This window comes from Balaenoptera ricei, chromosome 10 (genome assembly GCF_028023285.1).
Source record: "Balaenoptera ricei isolate mBalRic1 chromosome 10, mBalRic1.hap2, whole genome shotgun sequence".
Taxonomy (NCBI): Eukaryota; Metazoa; Chordata; class Mammalia; order Artiodactyla; family Balaenopteridae; genus Balaenoptera; species Balaenoptera ricei.
In genome coordinates, this window is record NC_082648.1 from 52474709 (window position 1) to 52496862 (window position 22154).

Sequence of the window (22154 nt, forward strand, 5' to 3'; positions counted from 1 at the left end):
TCTCCTGGAAAAAGGCATCTCCCACAGCCTCTTTCCCCCAGGACCTGACACTGGCAGATCTCCCACTGATTCTCATGGTGGTCTGGAGGTCTCAGCTGGATGATAGTCACCAGAAGCTAAGCACATCAAGAGTCAAAGGAAGCAAGCTGAACTGTCCCCAGGCTGGTCAGATTGGACCAGCTAAAAGAACTCTGAGCCAGTGATGCTGAGCAGCCTTTGGGGACAGGATGGGACAGAACTGAGAATGAGAAGAGGAGCGGTCCTGTCTGCTGTAACCAACAGGCTCCAGGTCAGAGGGGAATTCTGGATCATCTTCGAGGGGCCCTGAAACCTCTGCTGGGGACGAGGCTTGGGCTGCCTATGGGTATCAAGGACACTTAAACACTGGGTTTTACAAAGAAGTTCCTTGCGGGGAGGTAGGGAGGAAGGAAGGGAAATAATACTCATAGCGCAGGTCAATGGGGTAGACTTTGGATGAAACGAATTTGGGTTTGAATCCAAGCTCTGCGTTTATAAGCTGTGTGATTTTAGTGGGTGATTTAACTGCTTGGGCCTCAGTCTCTTTACCTGTACATTGAGATTAACTGCAGATTTATCTCATACTGTTTTAATAATGAAATGAAATGACATCTACAGTGCACTTATGATTGTCTCTGCTCGTAAAAAGAAAATAATTTAGCCCTCTGGTAATTATGGAGCCCTATTGCATCCTGAGTACTACAGTAAGTATTTCTTGAGCTCTCATTGCACACCCCCACCAACCTTATGGGCGGGACTGGCTACCTAATCAGTGGGGCCCAGTGCACAAGGAAAATATGGAACCTCTATTCAAAATTAAAAATTTCAAGAAGGTGACAGCAGAGCATTAAACCAAGTGCAGGGCCCTGGGCAACTGCACAAGTCACGCCCACAAAGCCAGATGTACTTACAGAGTAGATACCATTTTATTCCTCTCCTTTATTTTGGTCCACCCATGAAAACTAAGGACCAGAGGCATTAACAATCAATGAACAGCAGCATTTTTATGTACCCTCTATCATCTCTCAGAACTTTGGGACTGAATTAGCATGGCGTTTTTGTCTACCCCCTGCCCTCCAAGCTGGAGTGACACTGATTTAGGGGTTACCATGTGTCAGGCACTTGATACACCTTATGTTATTACCTCAACAATCCTGCAAAGCACATGTCATAGACTCAATTTACAAAGGAGGAAACTAAGGTCCAGAGAGGTTAAGACACCTAGCCCAAGGCTATCAGCCAGGAATGGGTGGTTCTAGAGCTTAAGCTTAATATCAAACCCATAACCCCCATCCTAACCCTTATGTTGGCCCTTTAACCTACACACATTTACAAAAAACAGTAAGTGGGCAACAACAGGCCTGCGATCCATGCCAAGTATGAACCACAAATAGGCACCCATGACGATCCAGTTAACAAAAAATTACAGATCTGCACACAACTTGGCCATGAGGATGTTCCTCAAGTAGCAAGAAGAAATCATTTAATAATACGAGTGATTAAACTAGCATAAATCCATACAGAAGAATTCTGTGCAATCACATACAAAGGTGTTATACAGGATATGTAATTACACAGAAAGAGCTGATTTGTGAAAAACAGCATATCAAACAATGTGTCTGTGAGTGTGCAAGTGTATGAGCTTATGTGAATCGTGTCATATATATGTACAGATCTATATAGGACATACATGTATACATAAATGAGTATGCATGTGTATAAACATAGGTACACAATACACATATACATTCCATAACACATAGGTTAGGATGCAAAGGCCATTCCTAAGTACATTTTGTACCCTCATGCCCTTTCTGCTGGAATACATTTGCCTGGACAGTTGTACCGGGAGGAGTCTGCAGGGTAGCTGGGAACTCCCCAGCAGCTTGCTGTCTGCAGAGGCCACCTCGCCTCTCCTTCTGGGGATGGGCAGCCTCAACGGGGCCTTGAACCGTGTGTCACCTGTGACATCCGTTGCCCCTTCACAGGCAGAGCCTTTCAGGGTCTCAACAAAACTCCTGCTTCTCTCCTTATAACAACAGGCTACCGTATTTCATCAGTTCTAAGATGCCCTTTATTAGATGCACCATTATTTTGTTACCTCTAAGGAAGGGCAAAAAAAGCTGCCAATTAAACGATGCACGGTGCTTTCTTTACCACTTCAAATTTTTAATTTATTATTTTTGAAAGAACTCCTTTAGACGTAGACAAAATTCTATTATCTATCACTAGTGTGCATATTTAGGAAGGAATATATAAGTGAAGTGCATCAGTTAACATTGTTCCAAAACGTTTTCACATTTAGAATCCAATGGCACTCATTGCTTTCCAACTCTGAATCATCCCGTGTTCGTGATTTTCCACACAAGAGCGGGCTGTGTTTCAGGGGTGCATTGGTCATGCGGCATTCCTTAAACAACCCACAGAAGAACTACAAGACAGAAGCCAGCTTTGCAAGCATCCAGAGCCCCCTTGCTTCTGACTCCCACCTCGGGAATGTGGCTGAGCAAGTCCGGTCACTCCTCCCCAAGCCCCTCTGCATGACTAGTTGCATCCAAAAAGTGCTTCACTTTTGTCTGCACGTTTTCCTTCAAGCTGCTGGATGCGAGTCCTGAAGTTTTGGTGCTGCTCTTTTGATGTTTGCTCATGCCTAGGAGATGACAGCCATGTCATGCCTGCCACCTGGCTGACAGAAACAATAAACCGTAAAATATCCCAACTTCCAGTATGTCAAAAGGTAAGAGGAAAAAGGGTGCCCTAGCTCTGAGGAATTACTGTGATATTCATCCCCCACTGATACGGATGTCACACCCTTGGATTTCTCTCTCTTTGTGGTTATTTTTCTTCCTCTGGCTAGTTGCCACAGCACATTTCACATGTTACATGACACATTTTCCATTACAATCATGCCGACCACAGAATGCATGTGTATTCCATGTGTACCTAGGACATATCCTGCCGTGACATGTATTTACAGTGCTTCAAAATCACCACCTGCGGTAAAGTAGCAGGATACAAAACTAACGCACAGAAATCTTTTGCATTCCTATACACTAATGATGAAAAATCTGAAAGTGAAATTAAGAAAACACTCTCATTTACCATTGCAACTAAAAGAATAAAATATCTAGGAATAAACCTACCTAAGGAGACAAAAGACCTGTATGCAGAAAATTACAAGACACTGATGAAAGAAATTAAAGATGATACAAACAGATGGAGAGATATACCACATTCTTGGATTGGAAGAATCAACACTGTGAAAATGACTATACTACCCAAAGCAACCTACAGATTCAATGCAATCCCTATCAAACTACCACTGGCATTTTTCACAGAACTAGAACAAAATATTTCACAATTTGTATGGAAACACAAAAGACCCCGAATAGCCAAAGCAATCTTGAGAAAGAAAAACGGAGCTGGAGGAATCAGGCTCCCTGACTTCAGACTATACTACAAAGCTACAGTAATCAACACAGTATGGTACTGGCACAAAAACAGAAATATAGATCAGTGGAACAGGATAGAAAGCCCAGAGATAAACCCACACAAATATGGTCACCTTATCTTTGATAAAGGAGGCAAGAATATACAGTGGAGAAAAGACAGCCTCTTCAATAAGTGGTGCTGGGAAAACTGGACAGCTACATGTAAAAGAATGAAATTAGAACACTCCCTAACACCATACACAAAAATAAACTCAAAATGGGTTAAAGACCTAAATGTAAGGCCAGACACTATCAAACTCTTAGAGGAAAACATAGGCAGAACACTCTCTGACATAAATCACAGCAAGATTCTTTTTGACCCACCTCCTAGAGAAATGGAAATAAAAACAAAAATAAACAAAAGGGACTTAATTAAACTTAAAAGCTTTTGCACAGCAAAGGAAACCATAAACAAGACGAAAAGACAACCCTCAGAATGGGAGAAAATATTTGCAAATGAAGCAACTGACAAAGGATTACTCTCCAAAATTTACAAGCAGCTCATGCAGCTCAATATCAAAAAACCAAACAACCCAATCCAAAAATGGGCAGAAGACCTACATAGACATTTCTCCAAAGAAGATATACAGATTGCCAACAAACACATGAAAGAATGCTCAACATCCTTAATCATTAGAGAAATGCAAATCAAAACTACAATGAGATATCATCTCACACCGGTCAGAATACCCATCATCAAAAAATCTACAAACAATAAATGCTGGAGAGGGTGTGGAGAAAAGGGAACCCTCTTGCACTGTTGGTGGGAATGTAAATTGATACAGCCACTATGGAGAACAGCATGGAGGTTCCTTAAAAAACTAAAAATAGAACTACCATACGACTCAGCAATCCCACTACTGGGCATATACCCTGAGAAAACCATAATTCAAAGAGAGTCATGTACCACAATGTTCACTGCAGCTCTATTTGCAATAGCCAGGACATGGAAGCAACCTAAGTGTCCATCAACAGATGAATGGATAAAGAAGATGTGGCACATATTATACAATGGAATATTACTCAGCCATAAAAAGAAACGAAATTGAGTTATTTGTAGTGAGGTGGATGGACCTAGAGTCTGTCATACAGAATGAAGTAAGTCAGAAAGAGAAAAACAAATACTGTATGCTAACACATATATATGGAATCTAAAAACCAAAAAAAAAAAAAATGGTCATGAAGAACCTAGGGGCAAGACAGGAATAAAGATGCAGACCTACTAGAGAATGGACTTAAGGATATGGGGAGGGGGAAGGGTAAGCTGGCACAAAGTGAGAGAGTGGCATGGATATATATACACTACCAAATGTAAAATAGATAGCTAGTGGGAAGCAGCCACATAGCACAGGGAGATCAGCTCGGTGGTCTGTGACCACCTAGAGGGGTGGGATGGGGAGGGTGGGAGGAGGGAGACGCAAGAGGGAAGAGGTATGGGGATATATGTATATGTATAATTGATTCACTTTGTTATAAAGCAGAAATTAACACACCATTGTAAAGCAATTATACTCCAATAAAGATGTTAAAAAACAAAATCACCATCTGCATCCTAGTTGTAGGCTTCCTTCTTACCAACATTTTCAATACTCACTCCTGTTGTATTTGTCAGACCTGATGGAGTTACTGATGTTAAAAAACAACAGCAACAACAACAAAAAAACTCAAGAACTAAGTACAAGTAGAACAAATAGGTGGCTGATGAACAAAAAAGGAGATGCTAAAATATAATGGGACACATACCTGTTGGTTTTCTGAGGAAAACACACACTTATTAGTGTATCTTTTTGTGTAATACTCATGAAAGTTTGCATAGACAGTCTATCTTAGCTCAGGCTGTCATATCAAAATACCACAGAAGGAGGGATTTAAAACAACAAAAAAATATTTCTCATAGCCTGGAGTCTGGGAAGTCTAAGATCAAGATGCCAGCAGATTCACTGCCTGGTGAGGGCTCTCTTCCCGGCTTGCAGACTGCTGCCTTCTTGCTGCATCTCACAAGGCCTTTCCTCTGTGCTCTCGTGGAGCGAGAAATCGAGCTTTCTGGTATCTCTTCTTACCAGGAAACTAATCCTATCAAATCAGGGCCCACTCTTATGACCTCATTTAACCTTAATTACTTCTGTAAAGGCCCTATCTCCAAATTCAGTACATTGGAGTTAGGGCTTCAACATATGAATGTGAGGGGAGGGATACATACATTCAGTCCATTACATGGTGTTATATGTATACATGTTTATATATGTACATACACTCAAAGTCATCAAAATATTATACAGTATTATCTGATGGTTTTCTTTTTAACTTATCTATATTCATGAATATTTCTACCATTGAACACGGATTATTTTCATTTTAAAAATACTCTAAAATTTGTTATTTTTTGAGAACCCAGTTATTAAACTATGTCTTAAAAAATTGTTGAAAGGAGCTTAACTGCCCCTTCTTACTCCAATAGTTTGAGGGAATGCTAAAATCACTGGAAAGGGCCACCCCAGGCAGAGGCTTGCCTCCAACGCAGGGGATGCTGAAGCGTACTGCTTCCCAACGGGCCAGCAGAGATATTTTGTTCTCAGAAGCAGAGTGGCCCAGCAACTTGTGGACTCAAAAATTTCTTAGGATCTGCCCAGCATTCAAATAACGTGGACTGGTGAGCGTTTCTTCACTAGTGCTGGCCTGCCCTGCTGGAAGCATTGCTCAAGTCAGCATTTTGGAATCTTGAGCCTCGAAAGTGATTTTACTTACAATACAGTGTAAGCAACACACACAAATTTTAGAGTCTGCAAAACGTGGGAGCTGGAATTTGTTAGGTTCCTTTCAGCAATAAAATCCAATGATTTTCTGACCCCAAACTTGTAGGATTCATGGACAATTCTGGCATATTTTACTCCACTGCTCATACCTGGGCAGCTCATAAACATGTGTACATGACGACTGCCCCTTTCCAAGGTACATCTCCTAGGGATGCTGGCCTATTAAAAATGTGGACCTTAATGGGATCAATATCCAAAATGGGAGCAAGCACACATTTAAGGTCCCATGTCCACCTGCAAAATGAAAATTCTGGACACTCTCCTTATTTATCTGCTATGCTTGGATATATTTTAGCTTTTTCTCTTTGATGATGCTATTTGGATATATGTATGTTAGAAACATCTGCATGATGACACAAGTAATACCAGCTACACTTAAATGTGTTCATTATTTTTAAAACCTCAGCTACGCTTTAGTACCTAGCATAGCACTGATCACAGTAAAGGCTCTAAATAAGTATTTGCTGGAAGAATGAATACAGAACATTCTGACCTGCTTTACACAGTCACCTTTTAGTGATCATTGAAACTTTACAAAATAATACAACATAGCTTTCAATCTTCAGAAAAAGATAAAACTTAGGTCCATGGCACATGAAAACAATCTTGGACACACATTACATATTTTGGATTTAGTTAACTTTTTATAATTTCATAGATACCTTCCTGTAAAACAACAAGCATGTGGGTGCAGTCATACCATTGAAAACCCCATGATATTTTACAATCCTAAGAACATCTAAATTATATTATGTCTCTTCTCTACCGAATAAGCATGCCAACCAGAAACCTAGAAATGTGTTTTATACTAAAATCCAATTTAAAGTGTGCTGGCCTGCCACATGTTAAAAAAAAAAAAAAAAAACTGGACCTCTTTTTGTACCTCCATTTTTATCCTAAATTTTGAGGCCTTCCTTCAAGGAAGCATAACTGAATGCTCCTAACTGAAGGGAGAGGGGTGGAGGTACACCTGGAGTTCAGGTGTGCACCACAAATGGTACCTGGGAGGAAAGGCTTGGTAACCACTGCCCACGCAAAACCAAAGGCAGGTGGTCAAGAGTCTTTTAAGGACTCTGGAGAGTACAGGTTTGCTAAAAAAAAAAAAAGAGGGTAGCACATATCCTTGACACTTAAGTGTCTGGGCAGCTAATAAGAAGACATTTCCAGACATGGTTACATCTGGCCAGGAACAAGAAGAGGCATCTTCTCTAGGGAAAGGATGCTGGAGTAACCTGCTGTGTCAAGAAATGCCAGGACACCAGAGATGGGGCGGGAGGATTGAGCATCTTCTTCTGGCTGCTCTCCTCTCTAGTCCTGGGCAGAAACCAGCTTCAAGGGAAGGGGATGGAGGTGAGCACAGCACTGTGAAGACACACAACTGTCCCATCCCAGTGAGAGTCTCTGAGTCACAGAGGGACTGAGCCATACTAGGAGGGGACAAGCCTGAGGAAGAGAGGCCTTCTGGGACCTTCCAGGAAGCCTCTCAGTAGAGCAGAGTGCGTCCCCGAACCCAGGTCTGTCTCGCTCCAGAGAACACGGGCGTGAGCCCCACCATCCTGGGCTAGGGGAGAGCTTTGAGCATCTTGGGGATGCAAGGCGGGGAGAAAACAGGGAGTAGAAGCAGGCACCCAGATCCCAGGGAGGGATATGTATGTACTGGGTTTGGGAGCAGGCTGAGAACCAGGCTTCCTGCGGACACTGAGACGGTGCTTCCCAAGGTTACTCAAAATTGCCTGCTGGGGAACACAAAATGCTTCCTCCTTCGAATAAATTTTCCTTCTGCTGCTTTGTGGTCAGCTTGCCAATGAGTAGTGCCAGCCAATAAGGGGATTATCCCAGGTTTTGGGGTATCCAGCCAATGGAACTCACACAACTAACACGTGAGCTCCTGCAGGTGTAGGTACCAGGGGTTAGGGATTCAAAATATAAAAAAGAGACCCCTCTGCTTAGAGCTCACGCATTGGCAGGGGAGAATGAGGAAGGCAGAATGGGTGGAAATGGAGCTATATTCAGGGGTAAGGAACAAAGAGTGGGATCACCTGGTGGGGTCAGAGCGAATCTGAAGAGGATCTTCTTTTCATTATTTTTAAAAATTTAAAAAATTTTTTTTATTGAAGTATAGTTGATTTACAGTGTTTCAGGTGTACAGCAAAGTGATTCAGTTTTTTTTTTTTGATGTCTAATCTTATTTGTTATGCTTACAAGTTTTATATGTATATATCTTTTTCAGATTCTTTTCCATTATAGGTTATTACAAGATATTGAATATAGTTCCCTGTGCTGTACAGTAGGACCTTGTTGTTTATCTATTTTATATATAGTAGTGTATATATGTTAATCTCAAATTCCTGATTTATCCCTCTCCTCCACTTCCCCTTTGGTAACCATAAGTTTGTTTTCTATGTCTGTGAATCTATTTCTGTTTTGTAAATAAGTTTATTTGTGTCTTTTTTTAGATTCCACATATAAGTGATATCACATGGTATTTGTCTTTCTCTTTCTGACTTACTTCACTTAGTATGATAATCTCTAGGTCCATCCATGTTGCTGCAAATGGCATTATTTCATTCTTTCTTATGGCTGGGTGATATTCCATTGTATATATGTACCACGTCTTCTTAATCCATTCATTTGTCATTGGGCACTTAGGTTGCTTCCATGTCTTGGCTACTGAAATAGTGCTGGTATGAACTCTGGGTGCATGTATCTTTTTTTGAATTAGAGTTTTCATCTTTTCCGGATATATGCCCAGGAGTGGGATTGCTGGGTCATATGGTAATTCTATTTTTAGTTTTTTAAGGAACCTCCATACTGTTCTCCATAGTGGCTGTATCAATTTACATTCCCACCAACAGTGCAAGAGGGTTCCCTTTTCTCCACACCCTCTCCAGCATTTATTATTTGAACAGTTTATTTATCCATTCTACTCTCCATGGCATTTGGATAGTTTCCAGCTTGGGCTCTTACAAACAGTGCTGCTATGCACATTCTTGTCTTTTGGTGTAAACAGTGGTACACACTTTGTTAGGTATATACCTAGGAGTGAAACTGCTGGGTCAAATCCTTTTTCGAAGTAGTTGTTCCAATTTCCACTCCCATCAGCAGAATATGGAAAGTTAAAAATACTCATGCATGAAATGAGAAGTCACATTCCAGAAGAGGAATGTAAAGTCATCTACCCAGAAAAATTTTATATGAATTAATTTTTTAAATGTTTAGAACTCTCAGTATGTGAAAGCAAGTTATCAAAATGAGGATTTTCAGTGTTCAATATACATCCTTTAAAAAACTGAATAATCTCTCCTCTTTCTTGCCCTTAGGGGGGGAAAAAAAACCTTGTCAGGTTATATGAGAGGAGGATTGGAAGCCTTACACTTCAAGATGATTTATCCTGATAGAAAGTCTAAGGTCACAAATGAAATGAAATTAATAAAGTTGGCCAAGCCACTGGTGATCACTGACGGTCATACAAACAGTCAAAGGAGATGGCTCTTCCAAAGCCAAGGCTGGCTGCCTGATGTATAGTGCAGGAGGAGAATATTCTGGTTTGGGTTAAAAAAAAAAAAAGAAGAAGAAGAAGAAGGAAAAATGTGAAATGACCAAGACCTAAACACATATGGGTTGGAGTCTTTCATAAAAAATTCTCTCTGTCTTAATTGTCCTTAAAATCTCAAAGTAGCAAAAACCAAGCTTGTGTATATAAGCTATTACAGAATTGGATATTAAATAAAATTCTGTCTGGTTTATGTGGATCTCAAGGAAGGTTCACATTTAAATTTCGACATGGGATTGCACTCATCAGCCACAGAGAAGTAGCATGCCCCCAAAACAACTTTAAAATTGTAAAATTGAGATCTTATGATAAAGGAGTCACATGGAAACTGGAATACAAATAGAGATATTAAACAAAATTGCCTAGATTTGTCAACTCTACAACAGTTTAATGTATAGAATAAGGGGTAAAAAGTGTTCATTTACATAAAACATATAAGGTTTCCATATTCATATGCCTAATGCTTTTTCTTCCCCAGTAAAAATCTGGGGAAAGGCATTCATTTGTAGAGTGAACAACGCAGGTCAGCAAAAAAGATATGCCTGCATATCTCCAATCTCTTTGCATAAGCAAATGCAATTGAGAAATTTTATAAAAGGCCACAGTAGTCCCAATGACAGGATGGCCATGAAAAAGTTCATATATAGTTATATTTGAAAACTAAGAAATTTTATTTTGCCTCTGATCTAGGCCCTATTGTAAGCACTACAAATATTAACTCATTAACCCTCATTCCAATCCTGTGAGGGTCCTGCAATTACCCTAATTCACAGATAAAGCAACTAAAAGCACAGAAAGCATTTTACAGTTAAGTTTTTGCCCTAATAAACTTCAGTGAATCCTATCTACCTCTCTCAAAGCATATTTAACTTTAATATATTTAAAGGATGTATGACATTATCTTGCTTCCTTACACTAAGATCAATTCTCAAGGGACCCTATGGGCGGATGGCTCCAGTTTTATGTGCCCAACTTTTTATTCAGAATGTTTTGGGGGATAGGGGCTTTAGAGTCTAAAGATCATTGATGTATAGCAACCGCGCAGAAAGACTGATTTTTTTTTAAAGAAGAAAATGTAGGGATTCCTTCTCATGATGATTTTGTTCAGCTGTGTGGAATTCATTTTCTTAGGTCTGCATAGTAGGTTTAGCATGCCTCCATGCTAAGTTTCTGACCTCTCCCAACCTGGAATAAATAATACATCCATTTATATTCATTTTCAAAATGAGGCTCTAGAAGCGGCGAGGTTCAGTTATAAGGGCTAATGTCTTCAGAGTCCTCCTGAAGCCAGGCAGTGCTCCGAGGGCAGCCACATATAAGTTCTGCCTCTGAAACCCTGGGCAGTGCCAAATTCATGCTCTAAAATTCTCCTGGCTGCTTCATGATGCTGGTGTGATCAATGGAACCTATAGTAAATATGAAAAATGTCAACCACTTTAGCCTGCCGTTTTTTTAATTCAAGATTTTGAAACTCAAATGCAGTTTTGCAAAGGGGGGTTAAATGGGGAGAGAGGCGGGGTTGGAGTGGATTTGTCCCTGACTCAGCCGTCAGGCAAAGCAGAGCAGTGGTGAAGTTGTCTCCCTGTGACTGCAGCCAGGCTCCTGGGCTTAACAACCTGTTCTCAAGGTTAAGGGCCATGTCCAGGTGGCAGGCCAGCCATTTTTACTCACTAGCACATATGACCCTTCCCAATTATAGCCTCTTGTCTTTTTTTTTTTTTTTTTTTTTTATAGCCTTAGCTAAGGAAAGGCAAGGCTAGTATTTTTTTCTTTTCTTTTTTTCTTTTCCTTTTTATTTATTTATTTATTTATTTTTGGCTGTGTTGAGTCTTCGTTTCTGTGCGAGGGCTTTCTCTAGTTGTGGCAAGCGGGGGCCACTCTTCATCGCGGTGCGCGGGCCTCTCATTATCGCAGCCTCCCTTGTTGCAGAGCATGGGCTCCAGACGCGCAGGCTCAGTAGTTGTGGCTCACGGGCCTAGCTGCTCTGCGGCATGTGGGATCTTCCCAGACCAGGGCTCAAACCCGTGTCCCCTGCATTGGCAGGCAGATTCTCAACCACTGCGCCACCAGGGAAGCCCTAGCCTCTTGTCTTAAAAGCAGGTTCAGGCTTAAGGAATATACTTCTTGGGAGATAACGCTTGAGCGTGAAAAATCCCAGAGAGCCAAGAGGTACAATGCTGTTCCCCTTGAAACATTTCCAAGCTCAGCACTAGGGAAACGGCAGACAAATCAAACCAGACTTGGTGTAGAAGGCTGCGGACAGTTCCAAGGACACCGCAAGAAATCACCTCAGATAATGTTGCACTTGTGTGTATCAAATGTGCATTTGCAACCCACTTTCATCTCTTCTGTACATTGCCCTTGATGATAAACAGCTGCAGACTTGGATTATCTACAAGGACAGACGTACATTTGAAGGTCTGATGATACCAGCACATCTTAATGTAATCAAATCAGAGTTTATAAATATGTCTAGGCAGAATGGAGGGGGAAGCCATGACTCTCACACCTCAGGGCTATAGAGGTCCCCCCTAGAGGGAGATCCATTCCTAGCTGTCACCTGAAGCAAAAGTGGGGGTGATTTCCTGGAAGCTGCAGCATCAGAGAAGTAAACGCTGCCGAGAAACGCCCACAAACCAGGCTGCTTTCCCTCCTATTTGGGCATTGACTCCATCAAAACATTCTGTCTAGCTTGGTGGACCCCCTTACATATTTTATTTCAATCACCCTGGAAACGTTAAAAAAAAAAAAAAAAAAAAAGCCCAGCGAGAAAAAAAGCAAGGCTTAGTCGTGACTCGTAGGATCATCAACTCTCCCTGACTGCTGGGGCAGAAGTGCACGGCCCCTGACTCCGCCATCGCACACCTGCCACATTCCATGTGAACAAGTCAAAACCTCAAGCCTGCTTGATTAATCACCCAGCCCAAGAATCTACAGAACAAAGTTCACATTACCCAGGGAGCTGTCTGAAGGGCCCTCTGAGGTCAGGAAGCAAGACCAAACAAAATTAATGTGCCTGCCACATCCATCATCGTGTAATCTGCTTCCAGTTCTGTAATCCCCGAACGTCTGGACTGTGCATACCAAGAACATTCCTGTTCGACGTGGATCAAAACGATTCATGTACAAAGGGCTCCGAACCCTCCCCACCTCTAAGAAAATCATTAACCATTTCTACAAGTCAAACAGCCCTGGGACTGCAGTCATCTGCTCAAACCAAGTCTCTAGGGACCTGGAAGTTTTCATGGTTCTATCATAAATGTTTCTTCAGACATCATGAAAATGAAATTTGATTTGACCTAAGAATAAGGAATACATTGTGTTAACTTTCTGGTGACGTACTAATTCATTTAGATTATGTAAAGGATACAACAGCTCTCCTTGCACAAAAGTGGTTCACAATTAGTTCAAGGGAACTGATGTTCCCCAAAAATGAATTGGTTGGATTAGATGTACCTAAAATTATAAGATACATTTTGTATTTTATGTTATCATGAGATTACTTTTCACTATGACCTCAGAACATGTAATGAATATTTCAAGAGAAGTATTCCTACACATTTCACTCAGGAGGAAAGGAGATTCAGAGACATTGTGTGAGAGACTTGAGGTCACACAGCTCTTGCTTGGGCTGGGCTGAGAGAAGTCCACATCACACTGTGTTTTCCTCTCATAATTGATATTATTTTCAAGATTTTATGCTATAAACCTCCCAATTCTCTGAAATCCATTACATAAAGATTTCACCACAAGGTTATTTTATACTACCAGTCTCCTAATGCTCTCAAATACTTCACCACGAAGATTCACATCACAGATCATGTGACTATTATTACTGGATTTCTTCATTCCAAAGCACACACTCCTAGATTCCTGATGGAATAGGAAGCTGGACAGCCAGGATATTTTATGTTTTGGTCATTTACACTCCTGTTGTCTGAGGAGAAAATTTTAGATGTAATTTCCATATAGAGTAGCCTATATGCTTCAGGAGTAAAAGGACGACAGAGAATGGGAGCAGTGTTCTCACCTTTTAGAAATTCAGGTATTAGACTCTGTTCTGGGGGCTACTAGTGTCCACTGACTGTGCAAGAGTAACATCAAAATACACAGTAATTTTAGGACCATTAGGAGTGATTCTTAAATAAACATAAAGGGACAATATCACTGAGGTGTGAAGGCCAGTAGAATCTGAAGTGGCAAGACTTTGATTCATCCAACAATAACCAAATGAGTATTATGTGCCACAAAAACTTCCACATATATTATTTCATTTCACCTTTGCACCTGCCTTCTGGGGTTTTCTGTGCCCATTACTGACAGTGAAGCCGGGGATCAGTGAAGGGCCTTGTAGAAATCACAGACGCAGTCACGTGACAAGGCTGAGCTCTGAAGCCACATGCATCTTATTCCGACCGTCCCAAAACAGACCACTGATACTGGAATCTGAATCGGAACAATGTCAGCATTCCCCTCCCTCCTTAAAAGTTAATGTTTTAAGCTCTTGGTATCATTCTTGCCACGTGAAAGTGTGAAAGTATTTCAAAATAAAAAAGTGGATCTGCTATTACTCATCGCCTTTAGCAGTAAAACAGGAAATGGTTTTTACTAAGGGTCACGGAGGTCATGGGACAGGGAGGGGCTGAGGCATGGGAGGCAAAGGCCTGGTGCCGCTGTGAGCGGTTTCAGGGGAAGGAGGGGAGGTGCTGTGTGGTAATGACCCAGACATCAATACGAACACTGGCCCCTTTAGTCAACACACCTTGATTCAGTATGAGCTCTGTGCTAGGTACTGACAACGTGAGGTCCCTAAGGTAAGGGGCCTGCCCTCCGGGACTCAGTCTGGAAGAGGACACGGAACTTGGAAAAAGCAATACAATACCACACGCTGACAGCCAGGCTGTGGGCTTCCACAGGGCGCTGTGTGAGCACCGGGGACTGGCCCCCTGCGAGGGGTAGGGGACACGTCCTAGAGGAAGCGACATTTCTTTTGGGGTCTCAAAGTATGAGGAGGAGTTTTCCCGGCAGACACAAAGGGAAGGGCTCTCCAGGCAGAGCATATTTCCAAAGGCATGGAGATCGGAGGGATCACGGTGTGTCCTGGAAATGGAAGACGGTTGGTTCTCCGTGGCTGCAGCCGGGCTGCACTGTGTCACTGGTGAGGGCAACGAAGAGATGATGCTGGAGAGGCGGGCGGGGGGCCCAATTCTGGGTCTGCCTTCTGTATACTGCGGGGAGCCACAGGTTTTTAGGGAAGAGAGTGACAAGATCTATGTGATGATCACGTGGTGCGGGGGGGCTTTGTGGAAGATGGACTGGAGAGAGCCAGCCAGGTGGCAAGGAGGCCGGGCGCTATGAACTCTACTTGGAAGGGACCCTCGCAGCTCTGAGGTCCTCGGTGGCCCTCTGGTCTAGCTCTCTACTTTATAAGTGCCAGACCAAGGTCTGGAAAGGTTAAGAGACTTGCAACAAAGCGACCCAGCTGGTGCCTAAGGATGGGAGCAGGACGAGGTCCTGCCGGCAGCAGCCGGTCCCTTCCCCCTGCCTGGATGGCCAAAGAAAGTGAAAGGCTCTAACATCTGGGCCCCCCGGAGGGGCTTCAAGTTTATCTGCTTGAAAATAGCAACAGATACGTTGGAAAAATAACAGCAGTAAAAGAGTGAAGAAACGTTTTTACCTTGGCTTTGGATTCCTGTTGTCTTATGGACCAGGTAATTACCAAAAGCAACACAGCTTCGCTACTGAGTAAAACCAACACAACACAGTCAAGGGAATTGAGGGAAGTGCACAACTTCTTGCTAAATCAGCCAAAGTCATCAAATCCTGACTGTTCCCACATGCTGGAATTCAGAGACGTGAGCGAAGTCCTTTTGGAGTAGGCTGGATCAGTTCTTTCCTAAGAGCAGGCGGTCACTACCTTAGCCTTGTCGTCTAAAAAGAAAGCCAGTTGGCAAGAAAACATTTCATCCGCAGAACTACTATTCACAGCTAGTGCCGAAAGATGCCCACTGCAAAGTAATCCTGGATGATCATCGTTGTAGAACTGAAAGCCTAAGCCTAACACCCTACCCCTGGAGTTTGAGGGCAGGGAATACTCTGTTTTTCAGAAAGCTCAAATTTTCGAAGAAGCAAAAATTCTCAAGATCTGAAAAACTGAACAGCCCTCCTAGAGCCCTCTCATCATTTCACTCCGAAGAGGGAAATCTAACATGGAGAATTTATTTTCAGGGTAGACACAGATTTTCTGCATTTCTCCCAAAGGGCCCCTGAGACTTCACATCGGAGCAGGAAGTCATGGTGTGTCATCAGACTCTGGGGGCTGCCACCCTGCTCACACGAGATTCAGACTCGTCTGAACCCTCTGGTTGAGTTAAAGTGAGTGGCAGGCCTGGGGAAAACGTACCAGCATTCTTTACCACCACATTTTGTATTGTACATACCAAGCCATTAAAGGAAACAGAGCATGCCATGTCTTTGATCGGTCACAGATGGGAGGAAACCAGCCACAATAATAAATGCACGGAGGTGGGGTGTGTCGTCACACACGGAGCCAGGATGTGTGATCCAGGAGGTGTGTATGGGGGTGTTAATGCCATATGTCGTTTTACTGCTGTGGGCCTGCTCCCAGGTCAATAGCAACATGTTCCTCCAAAACAGCTCCGACGCCAGCCCTGACGCCGCGGCACTCTGCCAGACCTACGTGACTCTTACCAGGTACTGAAGTCGCTGGCGCTCAGTCTCAGGGGTGAATTCCGAAGACATGGGGATGATCTCTCCATTTCTGATGATTATGGCCCTGAAATGGTGAAAATGCATGTCAGCAGCCAATCTCATAAGTACCTCGATTCTGTCATAACTCCATAGCTTAGTTCAGAATACACCTGAAACTCTCAGAGGATCCTTTTTCCTCTGACTTGCACAGCAAAGCTCGGTGTTACCAACTCACCACACTGTAAGTATCTTTAAGAGCATGACATTCTCGTTAGCGCATGTTTACTTGTTCTGCTAGGTTAATGCCCAGCACCAAGCATAATACTTGGCACGTAATAGATGGTCAGTGAATAAATGAATGAATCAATGAATGATGCCCAGAGGCTCACTCTAGACTAGTGCTCTCCAGTGGAACTGTGTGTGATCATTAAAACTTGTGTTTTAATCTGTGCAGTCCAACATGGCAGCAACCAGCCTCATGTGGGTACTGAGCATTTGAATCACGGTGAGTGCAAGCTGAGAAACTGAATTTTTAATTTTATTTAATTTTAATTCATTTAGCTTTAAGTTAAGCAGTCACAAGAGGGCTAGTGTAGTAGACAGTGCAGCTCCAGATCCTCGTTACTCAGTGTCTGTGAGCCAGCAGCTTGTTAGAAATGCAGACCCTCGGGTTCCACCGCAGACTTCCTGTATCGGAATCTGCATTGCCGTAAGATGCCCAGGGAATTCAGAGGCAGAGGCACGTTAAAAGCTAAGAACACCGGACCTAGGCTCCTGAGTTTCTACGGTAATATCCTGGGTCCAGGAAAACCACTCTTATCTCATCTTAAAGCTCAGGAAATTCACATACTCTCCAAAATGTGCCCAACAGCTACTGCCGACTCCGGGACTTTTGAGAGAACAGAGTTCCCCAAAGCAGACGTCTAAAAGAGGAGTTGCCGGATTGATAACTGTGGAGCAACCTTCCCTAAGCCTGTTCTCGGTGGAGCCTCCTGTGCTCAGACCTTGTTCCGCAGTGGTCCCTGCAGCCGCTTGCCAGCTATCGATCAGTTGTGGCGGAAGGCTGCCATTTCTACGACAAATCCAAGTGGCTAGGGGAACTGCATTCTGTTCGAACCACAAAGCTCCTGGTATCAGGGAGCCAGAGACCTGGGGACCCAGCACACTTCTCTGTGAAGAGCCACAAGCACGGGGAATACCATCAATGAGCTCGGCTCTGGGTGGATGCCTCACTCACATGGGGAGGCTGCATTTTTTTGTGCCAAGAAGCCCCGGGCACCCCTCCCTCCCACTGCAGAGGCAGGCAGTCCTGACTTGGCAACGATCCCTATAAATGGCTGCAGCTGCTCGACCCCCTCCCCTGCTAACCCCTCACCACCCATGCCCAGTTGCTGCTGTCATAGAAACTAGTGGAGCGGGGGCAGGCAAGGGAGGAGATGACAATAAAAATCTTGGGGGCCTTAGAGAATTTATGGATCTAGGAGAAAAACGGTGGAAGCTGTAAGAAAACGGAAAAATTTTGCGGGGGCTGACCCTGGGAAGAGGGTGGCTCTTGCTGTAATACTCGTATCACTTCTTTTATTATGCCGCCGAAAATAGGACAAATTAAAGATTCCTTCTTATAAATCCAGAGTCACTTGTAAAATGCAACCACCTCCCCCAACCCCAAGAAGGGTGATATCCACCATTCACAAATCAGTGTGAGTTAACTGAAATTGTCTTTGTCCTACTTATCAGCTGAGAATAACTGTAATAAGAGTAGGGGTTTTGATAGAGGCTGGAGAAACTTGGAGAACTTGAAAGGAGGGGTCAGGAAGGTCAAGGTTAGGGCCTAATCTTCAAGTAGCAAGAAGGGCCCAGAGAATGTGGGGCACTAGAGCAAAAGGCATTATGCAGTAAATTCCCACAGCGATCTTCTGTTTCAAAATTTTGCTAAAAGCTAGTCTTAATTCTTTTCCCTCCCTTTTCCTACATGGCCCCTGAATTCCAGCTTCCAGGCTCAGACTAAGAAAGGTGGGTATCCGGGAGGGAAGTAAATGATCACGGTAAGAGGAGGAAGGAAGGGACGGTGGACGATGGGGGGTCAGGCAGCGTGGGCCTGTGGGGAGGAGCCAACCAGACCACGCAAGAGCCTCTTCCAGGACCTAAGCGTCAGGAGGTCGGGGGCCTGGTCTGTTTTGTTCACTCTCATATTCCAGATGCTTGGTATCTTGCCTGTCACCTAGCAGGAGCCCCATGAATATTAATTGAATATAAGAACAGATGAGGGAACTTAGGAGAAGCTTTGCCTTGAGTCTGAGGGAGGAAGAGAGCAGAACTAGGAGGGAGCGGATGTGCGCTTACACAAGGAGAGTTGGGTGGACGTCACAGAGCCGAGGGGGCCTTCGCCTGGAATCGCACCTGCTCCCTCAGCCATCTCTTCCTCTTCTCCTCCTGACCAGGTGAGTACATCCATCACTTCCAACCCCAGAGTCTTCCCTACGTCAGTTATTCCCTCTGCATTCCCTACCTCTCTCTCTACTGGCTTTCCTGCCACACTCAAAACACTTTGTGTTGAAAATCAAACAAAACAGAAACCGAAACGAAAACCGAACAAACAATACTCTCCTCATCTGAAACCCACTTTCAGGGTCCTTTCCCCTTTCTTTCCTCCTAAACCAAGGTTTACACATGCATTACACATTAACGTACACATTAATCTACATTCAGGGGCTCTACTTCCTCACCTCCCACCGATCCCTCAAATACAGGTAAATTCGTTTCTTGCCCCTCTCTCTACCTGACTGTTCTCACCAGTCCCCGAACGGCCTCTTTGCTGCTACACCCCCTGACCATGGCCTCATTCCCAGCTTCCTAGGCAGCATGTGTCGGTCCCTCCCGACCCCAGCTTCTGGGACACTGCTCCTCCTGGTCTCCCTCCGACCTCCCAGGACACTCCTCTCAGACTCCCCTGGGGTTGCGGGCTGCCATTCAGTCTCTCTACCCCCTCCCTGGGTGCTCGCTTCCCAACCCTGTAACCCCCAAGATTTGGTTTAGAGGCCTCTCCTACGTGCTCTGTTAGCCTGGTGCCCCTAATATGGGACACACCCTGTTCTGTCACTCATTGCTTAACTGTCCGCCTTCCAGGCTGGCCCATAAGCTCCTAAGGCGAGAACCACGTCCGTCCTGCTCACGCCGAGGCCCCACTACTGTGCACAGACCCAGGCAGTTACAAGCAGTACTGGCTACAGAATTTCTAGGGTCCGGGCCAAATAAAAATGCAGCTCCTCTCGTTCAAAAATTAATGAGAATTTCAAGACTGTGACAGCAGAACATTAAGGCAAATGTGGCGGCCCGCACAGGTCACAACCCCATGAAGCAGGCCCTGACTGTGCGCCCTTAACATTTACTGGATGGATCGATGGCTTCAACCATGACATATGCCGATGATTCCAAACATCCTTTCCGGCCCACACGTCTCTGCTGTGCTCCAGCCTGGAACAGCCAACTGCCAACAAATATTCACTTGGATACTCACTGGCGTCTCAGACTCGACGTGTTTCAGACTTAATGATCCTGCCCCACCACACCCCAAAATCTGTCCTTCCAGCAGCCCCTGTCTCAGGGAACAGCATCCCTTTCCACCGGGGGGCGGGGGGGTATTCCAGAAGCCATCTCACTTTTCTCCCTCTACACATGCAAACGGGCAGCAATCCTGCAGAGTTTATCCCCTCAGTAGCATGAGAATCTGTCCCTTTCCTTGGTTTCTTCTGTTAGTGCCTGGGTTCAGGCCGTATCAGAGCTTGTCTGCCTGACTCAGGAGCTCTGTTCCCCCGGGTCACCAAGATGATTTAAAAGCATTACTCGCATCACGTCAGATCCCCTACTGCAAGCCCCTAGGTGCCTTCCCAGCATTTCCACTTTCCTTCATTATCTGGGTTTTGCCTGTATTTCTGGTTTCAGTCTCACACTTGCTCTCCCTTCTTCTGGCCAACTGATTCCTCTCTGAGAGTCAGCCCAGGAGAATGCCCTCCTGGTCTACCTTCAATGCCCCTTCTCCGTGACCCCGTGGGGTCGCGTGCCTGGTGTACCACAGCCCTTACCAGTCTCACCGAGACGGCTGGCCTCTGTGGCTGTCTCTAACTACCTGAGGATGTCTTCTGGGCAGAGCCTAAGCCCCGGTTTCTGAATCTCCAGCACTCAGTGTGTGGCCTGTGACAGACACGCAATAACTATTTGCTGAGGGATAAGCGACTAAATGGATGAAGAGTGAGCTGGACTTGGGTGGATGAACAGACGTGTCCAGAAGCGAAGGCCCCAAATAAGACTTCTCTTAATAACATGATCTGTAACTGTCTGTCTACAGCCTGAGCCCTCAAAAATCCACATGCCTTTTCACTGGTTTTACAAAAAGACAATGGACCCAAAAGGATGTTGTTGTTCTGGCTGAATCACCACTGAAAAGTAACTCAAAAGATAAGGGAAAACTAGGCAGGGCCCCTGTCCTCAGTGGGCAGGGGAGGGAGAATGCAGCCACCGCTATGTTTACTCTGTTTTTGCATTTCAAATTCGTACACAACGGGGTATCGGCATTCAACTCCAATGTTCACTGCTGGGGTAACCCTACCTAATTACTTTCATAAATAGATCATTATATCTAAGTCCACTTATGTACAGAACATTCTTCACTTCTGTTTGAACTACCGAGTTTTTCCTTTATGAGACACCCATGGATTAAAGAATGACAGCAAGTCTGGCAGCCAAACTTTCCAGTCCCTGCATCATGATGCCTCTTCCTATGTGATTCCCGGCTTCCTTTTGATCTTTCTCTCTTTCATCCCTCTGATCTAGGGATCAATTTGTCAGAGAGCTGGTCTCCAATCTGGAGTAGGGCAGTGAGAGGAAGGGGTTTCAAAGGGAACAGAGTGCATGTGAAGGCTGTACTAAACAACCAATAAAGTAGAGAAATGCCTTTAAAGCTACATTCTCTCATCATAAGATCCTTATAGACTTCATATCTTCTACTTCATTATTTTATGAAATGTTTTTACTAAACATGGAAAAAAAAGCTATAGAGCAGCGAGTGTCAAGGAGGGTTAGGCACATGCCCTGACCTTTCTTCTGGGGCCTCAGGTCCAGACCTGTGGATATGACTGTGGTCAGTATGACATTTCATTCACCTACTCAGTGTTTGGCCAGAGACTAGGTGAGGGAGTCACCAGGGGTTGGGTGATTTCACCAACTAGCAACCACTTCCCACCTGGCATCCCATACCATACAGAGGCGGTGGTTCCTGAGCATATTCTGCAAAGTTAAGGCTAGCCTTTCATTTACAGAGACTAACGGAAATATACACGCTTTAACTTCTTACCCAGTCTAAGAGACGGAGCAGTATTTGTAACACGGCGAATGATAAGGTTTAATGTGTTTTTGTGAGTCAACTGCAAGGATGGGAAAAGAGGAGGTAAAGCAAAGACACTGATAGTTTTTAAACAGCCCCCCCCATATGAGGCACATGACAGGATAAGGGCAATTTATTCCTAACTGATGAAAAATTTGAGTTCAGAGAACAGGTGCTAGAAAATTCTG

General features: G+C 44.0%; 1 protein-coding gene across 2 annotated transcripts in view; it reads right to left on the bottom strand.

Moving 5' to 3' along the window:
- The window catches only part of PPM1H (protein phosphatase, Mg2+/Mn2+ dependent 1H), a 265477-nt gene that overhangs the window by 69706 nt on the left and 173617 nt on the right, over window positions 1-22154 (bottom strand). For both annotated transcript variants that reach the window (XM_059936399.1, XM_059936398.1), the window contains exon 5: window positions 16587-16671. In XM_059936399.1, the coding sequence (XP_059792382.1) occupies window positions 16587-16671 (85 nt within the window). The remainder of the gene's footprint in view (window positions 1-16586; window positions 16672-22154) is intronic.